The 17,275-nt window shown below is 34.0% G+C and overlaps 1 protein-coding gene and 1 non-coding gene across 2 annotated transcripts; one reads left to right on the top strand and one right to left on the bottom strand.

Annotated features, from left to right (window-relative positions):
- Positions 1-940: 940 nt before the first annotated feature.
- LOC110912583 (probable protein kinase At2g41970) lies at positions 941-3,675 on the top strand. Its single transcript, XM_035989373.1, has 5 exons — positions 941-1,067; positions 1,223-1,265; positions 1,459-1,738; positions 2,273-2,670; positions 3,346-3,675. Exons 1-5 carry the CDS (start codon positions 941-943, stop codon positions 3,584-3,586), a joined length of 1,089 nt encoding a protein of 362 aa, XP_035845266.1. The 3' UTR covers positions 3,587-3,675.
- Positions 3,676-11,013: 7,338 nt separating this feature from the next.
- Positions 11,014-11,142, bottom strand: LOC118492008. The gene has a single exon (XR_004892452.1). It is a non-coding gene; the product is annotated as a U6atac minor spliceosomal RNA (small nuclear RNA).
- Between the last annotated feature and the right edge of the window lie 6,133 nt (positions 11,143-17,275).

The following is a 17,275-nucleotide window of genomic DNA, read 5'->3' as shown; positions in this document are numbered from 1 at the left end:
TGGGTGTTACATATTTTCCGCGTTAACGTTGTATCGAGTTTTCAAAAAACGGGTGTTACAATTTAGAGATTAAGATACTTTTTATTTGGTGCCTTAAGAAAACTAATACCTCGTTCTAGATTATAAAATGTCATCAACGACTATGTAAAGCATTCACATCCATTCCATTATATTATGTGTGTGGAGTTTTTATAATGTAAAGAGTATAAAAAGTGGTTGTGAGTGGAGGAGAGAGAAAATGTTACTGTTCATCTGTATATTTGGGGGGACATTGTTCACGCCCTATAATTTTTTAATATATTTTGAAAGTAGTTGTGAGTAGATGAGAGAGAAAAGGTAATGATAAAGGTATAAAAAATATTATTTAATTGAAAAGGAGAGAGAAAGTGTAGTGTTTTTTAGTGTAATTTAAGATGAAAATATGGTGGAATGAATGTGAATGCTCTAAAGAAGGAACTTAATGTTGGATTTCCAATACAATTTTATATTAGAAAAAAAGAGATTAAAAAATACGCTAAAAAAATTCAAAAATAAACTTTCAAACAAACTGAAACAGAAAATTGATTTCCCTTCCAACCAGGTTGATCTTCATAATTTCTCTTTGGGAAGGAAGAATCCAAAAACATCCCAAATCATTCCACTAAGATCAATCCCTTATGTGTTCTTCCTTCCTGTTCATCCCTGATTCACTTTTGGATATCTTCTGGTTGGTTGTGGGCAACAACTTATAATAATCAGGTAATTTGTAATGTTTATCGACATGTTCCAAAATGTCACGCGGCTTCTTTGGTTAATTGTTATGCAAATCACCCTCTTTGATCAAGATTTTATGTTTGGATATTCGAGAATGCAGGAATTATCTTGTGTAAATCATAGGCAAAAGAACATTGTTTGTGAAAATTAAGGATAATTGTTGGATTATTATGCCCACATTTCTATAATGTTCTCATGTTGTGGAGGTGAGAAAGAGGACTCCAATCAAGATACAACCTCAAATAAAGCTAAAACCGCACCACCACGAGGACCCACGAATGTCGTCGGAGGAGGAGGAGGAGGAGGGGGAGGAGGTAAGAATCATATATAAAGTTATCACGTAAAAATATGTTTGTTTATCTTTATTTGAAATGTAAATTGGATTTTAATAATCCAAACTATGACTTATTGGTCGATCGATAATAATCCATATTCCATAATGTCAATTTGACTGATGATACGCCTAAAGGAGAAGTAAGCCTGTTTGCCCCTGATGACGTGACATATGACGTGTAAGTCAATATGTATGTAACTTTAATGGCATTTCAATCTTCACAAGCACCACATGGGCAAAGGGAGTTAGTAATTCGTTGGAATGGGATTGTAATTGAAGTTAGGAGTGTCATTGGTTAGGTTGTCCGTATGAATTATTCTCGGTAAACTGGTCATAGTTTGGATTATTAACAACATTTAATTACCGCGTAGCATAACTTTAATATTTGTTCTAGGTGGTACCATAGGAGACCCGAGGAGCAGTTCAGCAGTTAGAACCGGGGCTCCTGTAAAAGCATTACCAATTGAAGCACCAAAATTAGCATTGGCTGATTTGAAGAAGATGACTGGTAATTTCGGTTCACGTGCTTTGATTGGAGACGGTTCTTACTGTCAAGTTTACTATGCAAAGCTAAGTGATGAGCAAGAAGCAATAATAAAGAAGTTGGACACCGGCTCTTCACCAGAGCCCGACACTGAATTTACAAACCAGGTGAGAGTTTTCGTATTTTTTTTTTCATAAGCAATGACAAAAGAATATTTGTGATATTGAATGATAATTATTAGATAACTAATCAAGTGATAATGAATAAAGAGGTTGGAAGTGTGTTTTCAAATTGATTATGTGATATTGAATAATTGCGATCAGATAACCAACCATGTCTGGTAACCATGCTGAATGAGGTAGTGTGTGTGTGTGGGGGGGGGGGGGGGGGGATTTTTTTATGTGAAGTTGTAATAATGAGTTGTTTTATTGTTTGCCAAGTTTTGATTGTCAAAAAATACTAGTGAAAAACAACCAAAATGGACTTATTTCTTGCTGAAATATTAAAATTTTAAATAAGAAAAATCATTTGTTTATCAGTTAAATCTTTTAAAAACTATCTGTCAAAAATTTTTATAAATTATTAATTAGGTTCATAAAGCACATCCGCAAACTGCTTTTGGAGGAACTTATTTTTGCAATAAGTTTTTTTGTCATTTCAAGTAACAAGACAAAGATTCATATATTTGTTGATGTATGCAGTTATCAGTAGTTTCAAGACTTAAGAATGAACATATTATTGAATTGCTCGGTTATTGCTTGGAGGAAAACAACCGACTCTTGGTATACGAGTATGCACCCATGGGTTCTTTGCATGATGTATTACACGGTAAAAAGGGTGTAGAAGGGGCTGCCCCTGGCCCGCTTCTCACATGGGCCCAACGAGCTAAAATTGCTTATGGTGCAGCAAGGGGTCTAGAGTATTTACATGAAAAGGTTCAACCACCTATTGTTCATCGTGATATTCGGTCCAGCAATGTCCTACTGTTCAATGATTGCCAATCCAAAATAGGTGATTTCAACTTGAGCAATCCTTCAGACACTGCAGCTCACTTGCATTCAACAAGAGTTTTGGGAACATTTGGCTACCATGCTCCAGAGTGAGTCCTGCTATCATTTTCCCTAGAGATGACGGGTCACACAGGACATTGTTTAGTATGTGTCGAAACAGGACCCTTTAGTAGGGGTGTAAATGAGCTCGGACGCTTGTGAGCTATTCGAGACTGGTTAGCCAAAAACTCAAAACGAGCCAACTTAAAAGCTTTAGACTTAATGGAAGCTCATTTAATTAACGAGCTTGAGTAGGCTAACGGGACATATTATTAGAATAAATATAATAATTTTTAGTTTCTGTAATAGATATATAGCTACATAATACTATTATATTATATATACTAGTCTAAGTACCCGTATGCTATACGGGTGGCCTCACAATAAAATATATTATTTAATAATGTTGTCATAAACTTTTTTCAATGAAATAAATATTTTATTACTAAGGTAGATATGAAGTTACATAAAGCTTGAACTCTTGTAAATAAAACGAGTCAAGCTCAAGCTTAGGGTCGGCTTCTTTACACCCCTTTGCGTTGGGTGGGTTGGGTAACATGTCACTATGTCACATAGGTTTGGATTGAAATGGGTCCTAGAGAGGGTTGACACAAACATTTTTTTCATCAAAATTTCATTCAGTCTTTGAATAATTAATGCGCTGATTATGATTACAAGTGTAACTGGTGTATAGTTTTTTAAATGTTTCAATGGTTTTGATTTAGGTACGCGATGACAGGGCAAGTAAGCCAGAAGAGTGATGTTTACAGTTTAGGGGTTGTTCTATTAGAACTTTTAACGGGAAGGAAACCGGTGGATCATACATTGCCCAAAGGAGAACAGAGTCTTGTTACTTGGGTGTGTCTTGCTACTAGTAATCCTTTTAACACCCTCTCATTTACATCAAAATTGCAGTTTTTTTCTTCTTCTTTTTGTGTGACATTGCAATATCTTTTTTTGGATTAGTTGCAAAATGGTGGCTTCCCTAACCGGTCAAAATGGATTGATGCCATAACATGCAATTTTAGCATGGGTCGGGTTGGGCCACCAGTAGGCTTCACTTAAAATTTTTAAACTAGATTATAAACACGCGTACTACACGGGTTTGAAGATAAAAATAATGTAATTTTATTATATGTAAACCAATTTACATAAATGAATTAGTCTTATTAAATCAAACATTGTAAAATCAAGATACACATTTACAAATTTCTAAGCACTTTTTTATACACGGCATTTGTAGTGTTGTTTGTAATTTGACCATCCTCATCAAGTATCAGTTGCTTAAGATCATCTCTACTTTTTACTGTGGACAATGCCACATGTTATTAGTCATGCGTTAAAACATGTTTTTTTAGAAACAAACTAATCTTACATAGCAATTGTTCTTGACTTTTATTAAATATTACTTATAAATAAGATATGCTCCAAAACAACATGATTACCATTGTTACCGATAAGGTTCCTCACTATAATAAACAATTAATTGGTAACCTTGAGCGAAATAGGTAAATCTAAATAAGGAATTTCAAGCATACAATTAAAATACATATGATATAAATTTGTTTGTGAAGACAAATTTTTATATGTAATCACATATGGTAGTGATGAAACCGAGAATAATGACTAAATAGAGAATAGAGTTCGATTAGAAAACTTACTTGGTGTGAGTTAACTTGCAGGGAAAGGTCGGTGATTATGAGGGTTTTTGTGAGGCTACAAAGATGAGCAGTTCAGTTATAGGAGTTTAAAGAGGGTCTAATTACGATTTTTAATTCTAAATAATTTAGAAAACCAAAGTAAATCTAATTAAAATTTGTTTTCCATTGGTAACATCATAATCGAATACATATTAAATTTAAAAGGCTTATAGATTAAATTAACTTGTATTTTAAAAACACAATTACGTTGAAAATTGTCAAGTGGCATTTTATGGAATCCTTTTTAAAAGCTTATAGATACAATTAACATGTATTTTAAAAGCTTAATTACATTAGGAATTGCCAAGTGGCATTTTATGGAATTCTCGGCGAAGACTCTTGTGCCCCGCCCTCCCTTATGTATATTCTTATATTGGACAAATTAATTCAATATTATATATATTCTTTTTAAATGTAAAAAATATTATTATTTTGATAGTTTTATTTATCATTAGTGATTGCTATACTTTTATCATTATAAATTTATTACTTTTGTTTTTTTTTTCTATTAAAATAACTCTATTGTACTTAAAGAAATATTGAACTTTTAAATTACTAAATATGAAATAGCTAAACAAACCTTATGACATATGCAAAGTAATTATTATTATTATGCATTATAATATTTATGCAAATATGAAATATAAATATTTATTATTAGTGAATTGAATAAGAGAATGCCATGTGACACTAATAGAAGTTTTGAATAAGAAAATGTCATGTGGCATTAATAGGACTCTTTTACTAAATTAGATTTTTAGATAACTAATATGCAAAATATATGTTTAATTATCATTAAAATAATCTATTTTTTGTATTAAAGTAACTAAGAGGGGTTTACGCATTTAAATACGTTTCAGATGACTTTCAAGTTTCAACCCTTTTGACAAGCTTTCTTTTTAGTTATATCTTTTAGGTTAACCTTTTTGTTAACCAGAGATAAAATACAGCCCAAACCTACTTATTTGTATGGGTCCAAATTGCCACCTCTAAAAGAATGGTACAACTAAAATCCACAATAATTCTTTTACTTTGTTTCAATGAAGTATGTTTTAGGAATTTTAACAAATAATGAAACATTTTTATCAAACTATGAGTCAAATTAAACACTAAAATTATCTTGAGGTTAAGAAATGCACAAATCATTAATCAATATAAGATAATATGAATGCTCATAATAAATGTTCATTTTGTTGTGGTTGTTTCAGGCTACCCCAAGATTAAGTGAAGATAAGGTAAAGCAATGTGTTGATCCAAAGTTAAACAATGATTACCCCCCAAAGGCAGTTGCTAAGGTCTACTTCATATTATTCTCTCTTTTCAAATTAAATTCTCAACTGTTACACATGTACACATTACTAAAGGTGACAAGATGCGCGGGTTGGGTTGAAACTGTACTTTTTTTTGTATGATGGTAGGAACAAACAGTTTTTAAACGTTTTGTATCTTATAAAAATAAGAAAAATGATTTTTGTTTGTTGGAACATTGCAAACCAATATGTAGGAACCCAGATATTATTGGAGCTGAAGTTGAGTTTTACATTTTTTTGTTTGGTCTGAACCAAAATACACATAGGTAGGGTTGTTGGATCGTTTTGGATTGGATGGTCATGGACATGACCCATATAATTATTAGAGTAAAAAACATCAACCCTAATCCAGACACACGTAAAATTTGTAACCCGAGCATGATCCGTTTAAATGGGTTGGTGAGTCGTACATAAGTTGCAAACGTGTTAAACAGCTTGGAAGGTTGTAAATGGGTTAGTGGGTCAACACACTTTATTGGACGCGTTAAACAGGTCAACGGAACACCACCCATTTATAAAAATAATGACCCAAAACGGGTTAATTTTGTTTTAGTTCGGTTTTGAGTTGACCCGAAAACCCAAATCGACCTTTACGTGAATAAAGTGCATTAAGTTTGCCTTATCCACTATTAATACTAATTTATTGTTGGTTATCTCCTTATATTTCAGTTGGCAGCAGTTGCTGCACTTTGTATCCAATACGAGGCAGATTTCCGGCCAAATATGACGATTGTTGTGAAGGCTCTACGGCCTCTAGTCAATGCCAAACCCGCCCGGACCGAGTCTCAAACTTAGCATACCAACCAACGGGCCAGAAACCAATTCATTGAGAACCAATAAGGGCGTTGCATTGCTACGCATATGGTCCCAAAAGTAAGTCCCGACTTTTTTTTTTTTTTTTTTACCCTGAGAAAACACACGTATTCAATTATTAAAAATTTCCTTGATGATCATCTGACCTATTTACTTATGAATGTTTTGATTGCTTAACAACAACAACAATAATAATAATAATAAGAGTTAAATGTCATTTTAGTCCCTGTGGTTTGGATCATTTTGGCAGTTTAGTCTAAAGGTTTTATTTTTCACCTGCGTGTCCAAAAAGATCTCATTGTTGCCATTTTAGTCCACTATGTTAACTTTATCCATTTTTTCTGTTAACGAGAAGGGTAATTCGGTCATTTATAGGTCCAAATTGCTCTTCTAGTTAACAGAATTACATATAAAATGACCGAATTGCCCTTCTCGTTAACAGAAAAAATGGATGAAGTTAACACAGTGGACTAAAATGGCAACGGTGAAACCTTTTTGACCCACATATAAAAAATGAAACCTTTGGACTAAACTGGTAAAATGGCTCAAACCACAGAGACTAAAATGGCAATAATTATCTATAAACGACATGTTTATAAGAAATGACATGTTTTGCCTTGTTACCACCAGCCCATATCTTGAATCTTAAGTCTAAACTTGATTTTTATTTTTGATAGTTCTGGATACTGGTGGATGCTAGAGTTGGCCGAAGCTGTGGCATACGAGCATCGTTTGTAAAACTCTGTATACAGTTATGGTAGTTAGCTGTAGAGCCAAACATGTATTAACTGTAATTAAAATGTTAAATAGAAATTTGTTTTTTAAACAAATTAATTAACGTGCATGATGTGCTAAAAGTAGTTTAATAAAAATGACTCAAATTAACCTAATTCTAGACTCTAAGTTATACTCTAGACTCACTTAAGATACACTAAACTACTAACCGGCAAGTGTACCGATCGACTCTAGTATAACTATGTAAGTCCGGATATCGAACCCACGATACTCTAATTAATTACGCTAATTACTTAATCTAGACGGACACTGACACGAACCTAACTATTTTTATGTTTTAGAGGGGGGGGGGGTTGTAGGATCGTTTGCACGATCAAAACAAGTCGTTCAGAAGAGTTCTAATCAATTCAAGAGACGGAAACTAATGAATCGACTTTGAAACAGCTTGATTTACACTCTAATTGTCTTTTTGATTGATATAACAGCGTTTTACAACGAGTAGACACTTCAGCAGCACTTCGGCTCTGGAATCAGAAAGTTACAAACGAAATGAACAAGGCACATATTTATAGACCCTTCATTCCGCACGAAATGGCTCAAGCGAAATGGTCAGACCCATTTCGTACGAAATGGACACTTCCATTTCGTGCGAAATGGCTTCTTTTCATTTCGTGCGAAATGATTACTTTCCATTTCGTGCGAAATGGTTACTTTCACATATTTCTCGTATTTCGTGCTAGGATGGTTTGAACGATCAAAATGAGTCCTTCAGAAGAGTTCTAATCAATTCAAGAGGCGGAAACTAATGAATCAACTTTGAAACAGCTTGATTTACACTCTAATTGTCTTTTTTATTGATATAACAGCGTTTTACAGCGAGTAGACACTTCAGCAGCACTTCGGCTCTGGAATCGGAAAGTTACAAACGAAATGAACAAGGCACATATTTATAGACCCTTCATTCCGCACGAAATGGCTCAAGCGAAATGGTCAGACCCATTTCATGCGAAATGATTACTTTCCATTTCGTGCGAAATGGTTACTTTCACATATTTCTCGTATTTCGTGCTAGGATCGTTTGCACCATCAAAACGAGTCGTTCAGAAGAGTTCTAATCAATTCAAGAGGCGGAACTAATGAATCAATTTTGAAACAGCTTGATTTACACTCTAATTGTCTTTTTTATTGATATAACAACGTTTTACAGCGAGTAGACACTTCAGCAGCACTTCGGCTCTGGAATCGGAAAGTTACAAACAAAACGAACAAGGCACATATTTATAAACCCTTCATTCCGCACGAAATGGCTCAAGCGAAATGGTCAGACCCATTTTGTACGAAATGGACACTTCCATTTCGTGCGAAATGGCTTCTTTTCATTTCGTGCGAAATGATTACTTTCCATTTTGTGCGAAATGGTTACTTTCACATATTTCTCGTATTTCGTGCTAGGATCGTTTGCACGATCAAAACGAGTTGTTCAGAAGAGTTCTAATCAATTCAAGAGGCGGAAACTAATGAATCAACTTTGAAACAGCTTGATTTACACTCTAATTGTCTTTTTTATTGATATAACAGCGTTTTACAGCGAGTAGACACTTCAGCAGCACTTCTGCTCTGGAATCGGAAAGTTACAAACGAAATGAACAAGGCACATATTTATAGACCCTTCATTCCGCACGAAATGGCTCAAGCGAAATGGCCAGACCCATTTCGTACGAAATGGACACTTCCATTTCGTGCGAAATGGCTTCTTTTCATTTCGTGCGAAAAGGTTACTTTCCATTTCGTGCGAAATCGTCACTTTCACATATTTCTCGTATTTCGTGCCCTGATCTTTCTAATCTAATACAAGACTCGATACAAGACGAAGTCGACAGACATATGCACCAACATGGGTTCCTAAAAAAAATCCTAAGAAGGTAATTAAAACTAAAAATAATTAACTAAGCTAACTAACGAATTGTTGTGAACTTCTCTCAGATGACGAAAGCACTACCTAGACAGGAATCCTGATTGCTTTTAGTTATGACTATATTTGGAAGTTGTCTACTATGGAACCGGGATCTTAATATTCTCACCTCTCGGGAAATCTAAGGACCCCTAACCCTTCTCAAGAGCGCGCTATGATTCCCTAAAGGTTGTTAAATTACCGGTTATTAGACTCCTGTACAAGACATCTAATGGATTTATAAAAGTATCCTACAAGGCTCACTCCCTTACGAGATCTAAACCTAAGATAGATTTGTTTTCTCAGTTAGACTTGCTAGACAGCAGCCAAAAGGTTTACTTCCTAAGAAGGACCCACCTTACGGTTTAATCACTTAGACCTAGCAATAATCTCGCACCTTACAGCTATTGATGATTAGTAGAGCACTTGATTTTATTAGATTACCAATTATTACTCTAAGGTTATTTGCGCAATTTCACCCTAAAGAGTTAAGATTTATTACGTGATATAGACACTCACCAAAATCTAAAACCCTAGCACGACTCTATTATGTGATAAAGACCGTCACCAAGAATCATACAACGTAATAATCAATATTCAAATACTATCAAGCACGCATATACATCTAACCAATAGAACAAACCGTTTACAATTCATAAATAACCATAGTTTTGATAAATCCATAATATAAATCAAAAGTAAGCAATCATTCATCCATGTCTAGATAGTTACAAAGATTTAGCCGATAATCATTGGTTCAAGCATCATAATAATCATGAACATAACAGAACTCATCATGAAACAAGTTGGAATTAAACAAAGCGAGAAAAAGACGGGAAGATTAAACCCGAATGCTTCACTTCTAATGCTCCCGAACTCGTACCCGATGATTCCTATGCTTCCAAATCTTCGAACAACCTTTGATTAGCTTCTGAGATGTCCAAGAATTGTCCAAAACTTGCTGACTCCGTCCTTAATTCGTCGTTCCCCCGATAACAGCCGATATATTGATTATATAATAATAAAACCCTAAAAACCTAGCTGTTACCCGCGACACCCCTAAAATCAATGTTTTCTTGTTCTATTCATGGCGGCTCGCGATAACATTGTTTGAAACCCGCCGCGGGTAGCCAAAACATTCCAGAACTGCCCTTTCTACATTTTTTCAACTTTCAAACTTCTTGACTCAACACTTTATCTTGTCATATTTTACTCGTTTCCTGCATTTTCAGCTACCCAGACATGGAAAACGCAAAAATATCAAAAGTATGCATGATCTACACTAAAACGAAACTAAAACTATCTAAAGACGACTAAAAACGAACGCGAATAAAGATGTATTTTACAATACATCAGTGCACACCTTAGCTTTTAAACACAAAATATATGGCATAACTTCTTGTTACTTCTGATTTCGTTTAATCACGTGTTCATCACGCACCAATACACATCACGTGTGTGAAACGTTGGTATTATAAAAATAAAAACTCAAAATTATCTAAAGATAATATTTTTAACTTTTTAACGTCTAAACACTAAAATATAAGATATTCTCACAATCTATAATCAGATTTGTTCCATTGATGGTCTCATTTGTTTAATTACCGACACCTATATTGGTGGTCAGATTTGTGCAATCAACGGTCACATTAGTTCAATCAGGCCTAATAATTGAGGTCTAGTTTGTTCAAATACTAGTCAACTGCATAAGACATTGCACATCGGACGTGCGTCGTGCTTTCATATACAAACATGAGTTTTCAAATCGTAAACCATGCACCGGATGTCCAAATCCTAAATTGAGTTGCTTCGATTTGGGCAGTTCTATCAGAAAACATCCATCTCTATCAAACATACAAACAGTTCGTGGGCATAGATAAGTATAAAAAAATTGGGTTATAGATCCCCCAAAGTGGGTAGCCTCTTAAGCAGATGTGTCCTAACAAGCAAGCTCGAAAGCTGTTCCCATCCCTGTCGGGGGAGATGCCAACCATCTCTCCTTCTTACGAACACGACTTCCCAACGCATAACAAACTTAACAAACCAACACCTTTTCCCCTTTCAGTTCCGATGTGGGACGTGTTTTTTAGTTAGTTATTGAAGGGTTGAATTTCAACAACCAAAATGGAAACTTTATCATGAAAACAATCAAGTGGCTGATTAGTGGATTTTCTGTTCAGATTGATATCATATGATAGGTTGGTCGGTGATTTAAACAACTAGACATGCTAAAATTTGTTAGATGTCTGGACATGCTTAATTAATTTAGTTATTTGACTCTAAAACATAATCCTATTGCTTTCTATTCTTTCTAGCCAAAATAAACTTTCTATTTCATTCTGACCCTATTTAAACTTCTACAAGAAAAAAAATACAAATTTATAAAATTAAATCTTTTTATAAAGTTAAACCGATATATTACCTCCGTTATGCCCTCTCTGTAAAAAAAGTACAAATACGAGTCTTTTATCATTCTCCATGACTTCAACTCTTCCCAAAAGTCTCCTCTTATTTCTTACAATCCACACACAATAATAAGGGAAAAAAATTGATGCGATCCTGAGAATAATGATTCATTCAACTCTTTAATGATAAATTTACTAAAATTATTTCCCTTAATAGTAATAATAACTTTCAACAATTACTGGGTCGTATGTTCAACTCATGTTTAAACGTATACTTAGTAAAACTTGCTTAGTATGAAACCATCGAATGTCATATGTCAATAATTGGTACTCTACCATATTGTAGGCTTGTAGCTTTGGTTGATGAAAAACATATACGAGCAAGTTTATAAATATCTAATCTAACCATTCAAGCACCTATCCGATCACGTAAACAAATAAACGATAACTTGGTGAATACTCTAATCCTAGCATGCAAAAATCACGTTTCATGTTATATACATATATGCAAATTCAGTCAATAAACATGTAGACGTGCACAAGGATTATAACGAGATCATGGTACATACCGAGAGCGCTAGAGATTGAAGAATCGAAAGAGATTAATGTTTTGCCCCCTGTGTTCGTCGATCAGAGAAAGAATGGCAGATTGTTGTGTTTTATTTTTGTGATTAGGGTTTAGAATTACGTGTGCATGTATATATATATATATATATATATATATATATATATATAGGGTAGGGATCCTAAGAGAAGTCCACCCTATTTGAGAAACTTGAGAAGCAATCTGGACTACACATTTTCCCAAATCAAAAAATGTGAAAAAAAGGTGAAAAAATGCAATTTTTTTTTAATTTTATTTTTTTAGAAAAAATCGCAGCTTTTTCTTTAAGGATTAATTTTTTTTTAATTTTTTTTGGATTTATACACATGTGTATATTGTTAATCTTTTAGCTATACAAATATGTATATTGTCAATTATACATATATGTATATACATGTTTAAAATTGAAAAAATATGTCTTATAAAACCTAAACCTTAAACCATAAACACTAAAGCTAAACCTTAATGCTAAACCCTAAACTCTAAACCCTAAAGCTAAACCCTAATGCTAAACCCTAATGCTAAACCCTAAAGCTAAACCCTAATTCTAAACCCTAAAGCTAAACCCTAAACTATAAACCCTAAACTCTAAACCCTAAAGCTAAACCCTAATGCTAAACTCTAACGCTAAACCCTAACGCTAAACCCTAACGCTAAACCCTAAAGCTAAAACTAAACCCTAAAGCTAAACCCTTAATGCTAAACCCTAATGCAAACCCTAAAAATAAAGCTAAACCCAAAAGTTAAAGCGAAACCCTAATGCTAAACCCAAAAGCTAAACCCTAATGCTAAACCCTAAATACTATTGCTAAACCCTAATGCTAAACCCTAAAGCTAAACCCTAAACCATAAAGCTAAACCCTAAACCCTAATGCTAAACCCTAAATACTAATGCTAAACCCTAAATAACACTTATTTTTTTCAATTTTAAACATGTATATACATATATGTATAATTGACAATATACATATATGTATAGTTAAAAGATTAACAATATACACATGTGTATAAATCCCAAATTTTTTTTTTGAAAAAAAAATGAAAAAATTAAATACTTAAAGAAAAAGCTGCGATTTTTACAAAAAAAAATTGCATTTTTTTTACCTTTTTTATGCAGTTTTTTGCTTAGGGAAAATGTGTGGTCCAGAATGCTTCTCAAGTTTCTCAATTAGCCTACTACTTCTCACATGATCCTTATCCTATATATATATATATATATATATATATATATATATATATATATATATATATATATATATATATATATATATATATATATATATATATATATATATATATATATATATATATATATATATATATATATATATATATAGGGCAAGGATATATAGGAAACCATTTTTTAGTGAGAAAACTAAGGAAATCCAATTGTGACCATTGATCTTGATCATCTAAGGGTTAGGGAAATTTGATGGTTTATTGATTTAAATTTAATACATAACTTATGTTGATGAGTAGGCCAGGAGGGTATTTGTGTCAAAAAAACCATATCTCATTCTCTCTCTTCTGTATAATTGTCACCATCACCATCAAACCATCATCATCCATATCTCATTCTTTCTCTCTCTCTTCTTCTTTGAGAATTCAAAATATCAAGAATGGGGATGAAGGTTTTTAGAGAGAGAAACAACCATATCTCATTCTCTCTGTTCTTCTTTCAGAGTTCAAAATATCCATCATGTTCATTGTGTTCATCTGGTAGAAAAGAGAAATTCTGATCGGTGAGTGAATGGGGATGAAGGTTTTTAGAGAGAGAAACAACCATCTTCATCATGTTTATCTGGAACACCAAGAACACACGCAAAAGTGTGTGAGAGAGAAGCAGATTTGAACCCAATTTACCAAGATTTTAGATAGAGAAACAACATTCTTCATCATGTTCATCTCGAACACCAAGAACACACGCATAAGTGTGTGAGAGAGAAGCAGGTTTGAACCTAATTTACCATGATTTTAGAGAGATAAACAACAATCTTCATCGTGTTCATCTCTGTTTAATTTTTTTTTCAGTCTTCTTTAATTTGTGATTATTGTTTGTTTAGGACTGTTCAAATGTTATTTTTTTCTTTGTTTAAGCAGTTTGGTTTGGTAATGTTTGTAGGTCCCGGTTTTCACTCCGAATCGATTGCGTAACGACACGTTCGACGTGCGGAATCCGTGAACGTGAGTGACCGAAACACACGAAACGTAATATAAACGTGATTCTTTGATAGATCTGAAAAATACAAGAACCATGAATCACCTATTGGAGCACTTTCTCTCTCTAGCTTCTCTCTCTAACTTCAAAGCTCTCCAAGTCACAAATGGCAAAAGTCTCTAAATGAAACCCTAAGGCTCCTATTTATAGGAACAAGGCATAAGGGATTTCCCCTTATTTACAAGATTGCCACCTTGCCCTTTTTCCTAAATATTACATCATAAAGTCTATTTTACTTCTATTTCGGCTACGCTTTTGATTGACGGAGGCGATAGACATTACTGCACTAACAAACTCCCCCTTGGATATTGCCGCAGTCAATCTCGTAGCGTCTTGACTTTCTCTCTCCCTCTGAGTCTTCTTGAAAGTTTGATATCATCAGCAACCACAGACTCCCTCTTGCTCGAACAGAATCCCCGTGGATCTGTCTTCAGCTTTAGTTGCTCCCCCTCTCGATCAGACTCCTTTTCTTCAGGCTCCCCCTTTCGTCAAGCTTCCGTTCTTTTTGGGATCGACACCTGGCTTTCCGGATACAAGCTCCTTCAGGATAGTTTCCTGGCTCCTCGAATGCACGCTTCCGTTTGCGTTGAGCTCGTCTTCAGACTCCCCCTTAGACTCAGCTGTCGGGATCGTAATCTGGAACACCATCTGCAAATCTCATACATTCATAAGTAAAACATTTTGAACCTCCAGGATTGAATGACCTGGCTTTCTCATCATATGATAGAAAATTTTTACAGAGAAAGCATTTTCAGTTGTTCAGGAACCGTAACCTGACACTTTTAAACATTTCAACTTCCCCTATTATCAAACAATATAGATTTGGCAGTTTCAGCAACCAAGATCGAACACTGGCTCTATTACAAAAGATTTTAACAATCTAAGCATCCAAATCCCTCACAGTAAATCGTCCAAGTCCAACTTAATGACCTTGGAGATATCACAAACTGTTTTTGTTTTTAAAATTTTTAAGTTTCAAATTAATGAACTTGTTTTATTTTCAGAAACACATTCAGCATACTTAGATTTTGAAATTCAGTATTCAGACATCGGTTGACGAAAATAAAGCAGAAATCAAAATCATTTTGTATTTTTCTGAAACATAAAGCAATAAAGAAATATTTACAAACATATTTTCAGACAATATTTTTGTTTGAGTTCGTGTCAGAAGATCATATCAGTTTATGACAAATCACTAGCACTGTTCAGCTTTAAAATACTTTAAGTTTTAAACGATTCACTTAGATTGTCAGTATACTGATCCACTTAAATTTTCACACAAAGTTCAACTGTTTCGAGATACAAGATTAGTGTATTAAGGACTTAAACTTATTCGCGTGTACCACCTCAGAATCAACTCCCGTATCCAGATCCCAATATTCAGTCTTACAGGTGAATATACCACAGATGATATCTGTAAGGGGTTAGATGCGAAACCGTGAGAGCTTAGGTCAGAACTTCCGTTCAGCAGAGAGATGACGGTTCGACTTTCGGTGTGTCCCCTTTAGAGGATCTTTTTTTACAACAGCAATGATTATCAATTTTATTGTTTCATCATATTTGCTGAGGGCGGCGCTATGTTTCAAGCAATGCGAAAAGTATTATACGGGGACTAGGCCATTGCTTGCGCAAAATCAGAAGTCCCGAGATAATACCCTAGATATCACTGAGTATAAAGACCTAGTATCTCAGAAAGAGGGACCTTTCAAACAAGATTTCGGGGGTTACCCATATATCCAAGAGATGTTCCCCACAAAATAAGTAAAGTATTGATATTTAGGTTTATATCTCGAAAACAATTTACTAAGCGTGTAAAAACCCACTGGCATATCATCAGTGAGACCGTTTATCACATTTAAACATTCCATTTCTTTAGCGTACTATGATTGTCTACTGATGTACTATCATTTCCTCTTTTTACACAAAACTCAAATTTTTGAATTTTATCATGTTTTTGGCTTTTTCTAATTTTTTAATGTTTTTGGATTTTCTGACATTTTCTTACTCCCCCTAAAATTCAAAACCATTTTAAAGAAAATTTGACAACCTGATACTGATATCTTCCTCTCGCCATCCATTTTCTGCTTTTCGTGCACTGAATTGCAGAAAGCATAACATACCCCCATGATTTACAACCCATTGATTTTCGACAGTTTGAAAATCGTTTTTCAATCTTGTGAAAGTAATCATGTTTGTTCCGCCGTGAGGGTTTCGGCATATTCAAGAAACATTTTTTTTAAATTTTGATTTTTAACACATTTAAAACAGACACATTTTTTATTTTTCAAATTTTTGACAAAATAAAAACATATTTTTGGTTTTTTAAATTTTTAGGGTTTTTAGAACTATGGTTTATTTATGTACAAAAACTGATAAACTCCCTGTTCAACCAAACCAGGGTTCAGCAGCCTCTTCCTGTGCCAGGCTGCTCATCAATTCTCTACCTTGAGAATCAAACTTCATGAGCACCTGTGTACATTCACAAAAACTCAATTACTTGAACAATTTAGCCCAGGTCTGTTGGACCTTAGGCATTTAAACACAATATTCATTCAATGATGGAAAGTCTTTGTCATCTCGTACAAAAACTTTTTCATCTTTGATTTCAACTTTTTCATCATTCTCAGAAGTCACTTGTTTCTTAACCACCAAGTTCTGTCCTTTTGAGGCACTTCTTTTGTAAAATCGTGATTCATTTTGATTATTTTGACTTTGAACAACAACTTTTGGTTTCCAAATTGATTTGGCTTTGTCATATCAACTGATGTTTGCCAACTTTGTGTTGTTCTGAATCTGGGTGTGTGAGATTCTGGGTATGTCCTGAATCAGACCTAGTCTGTTTTGGTTTCCAAGTTTGATTCGAAGCAAACTTGTTTTTGTTGTACCTCCAAGTTTGTTTTGAATCAAATCTGGTAGACT

The sequence above is a fragment of the Helianthus annuus genome, chromosome 4 (genome assembly GCF_002127325.2).
Source record: "Helianthus annuus cultivar XRQ/B chromosome 4, HanXRQr2.0-SUNRISE, whole genome shotgun sequence".
NCBI classification, from domain to species: Eukaryota; Viridiplantae; Streptophyta; class Magnoliopsida; order Asterales; family Asteraceae; genus Helianthus; species Helianthus annuus.
The sequence above is the reverse complement of the archived record's forward strand: the minus strand, read 5'-3'. Positions and strand labels throughout refer to the sequence as shown.

Excerpts from the sequence above, each read along its gene's own strand:
- LOC110912583 (XM_035989373.1), top strand. The coding sequence starts at position 941 with ATGTTCTCATGTTGTGGAGGTGAGAAAGAGGACTCCAATCAAGATACA. Across the intron at positions 1,068-1,222 it reads AGGAGGAGGAGGGGGAGGAG|GAGAAGTAAGCCTGTTTGCC; the intron begins GTAAGAATCATA and ends ATACGCCTAAAG. Across the intron at positions 2,671-3,345 it reads TTTGGCTACCATGCTCCAGA|GTACGCGATGACAGGGCAAG; the intron begins GTGAGTCCTGCT and ends GTTTTGATTTAG.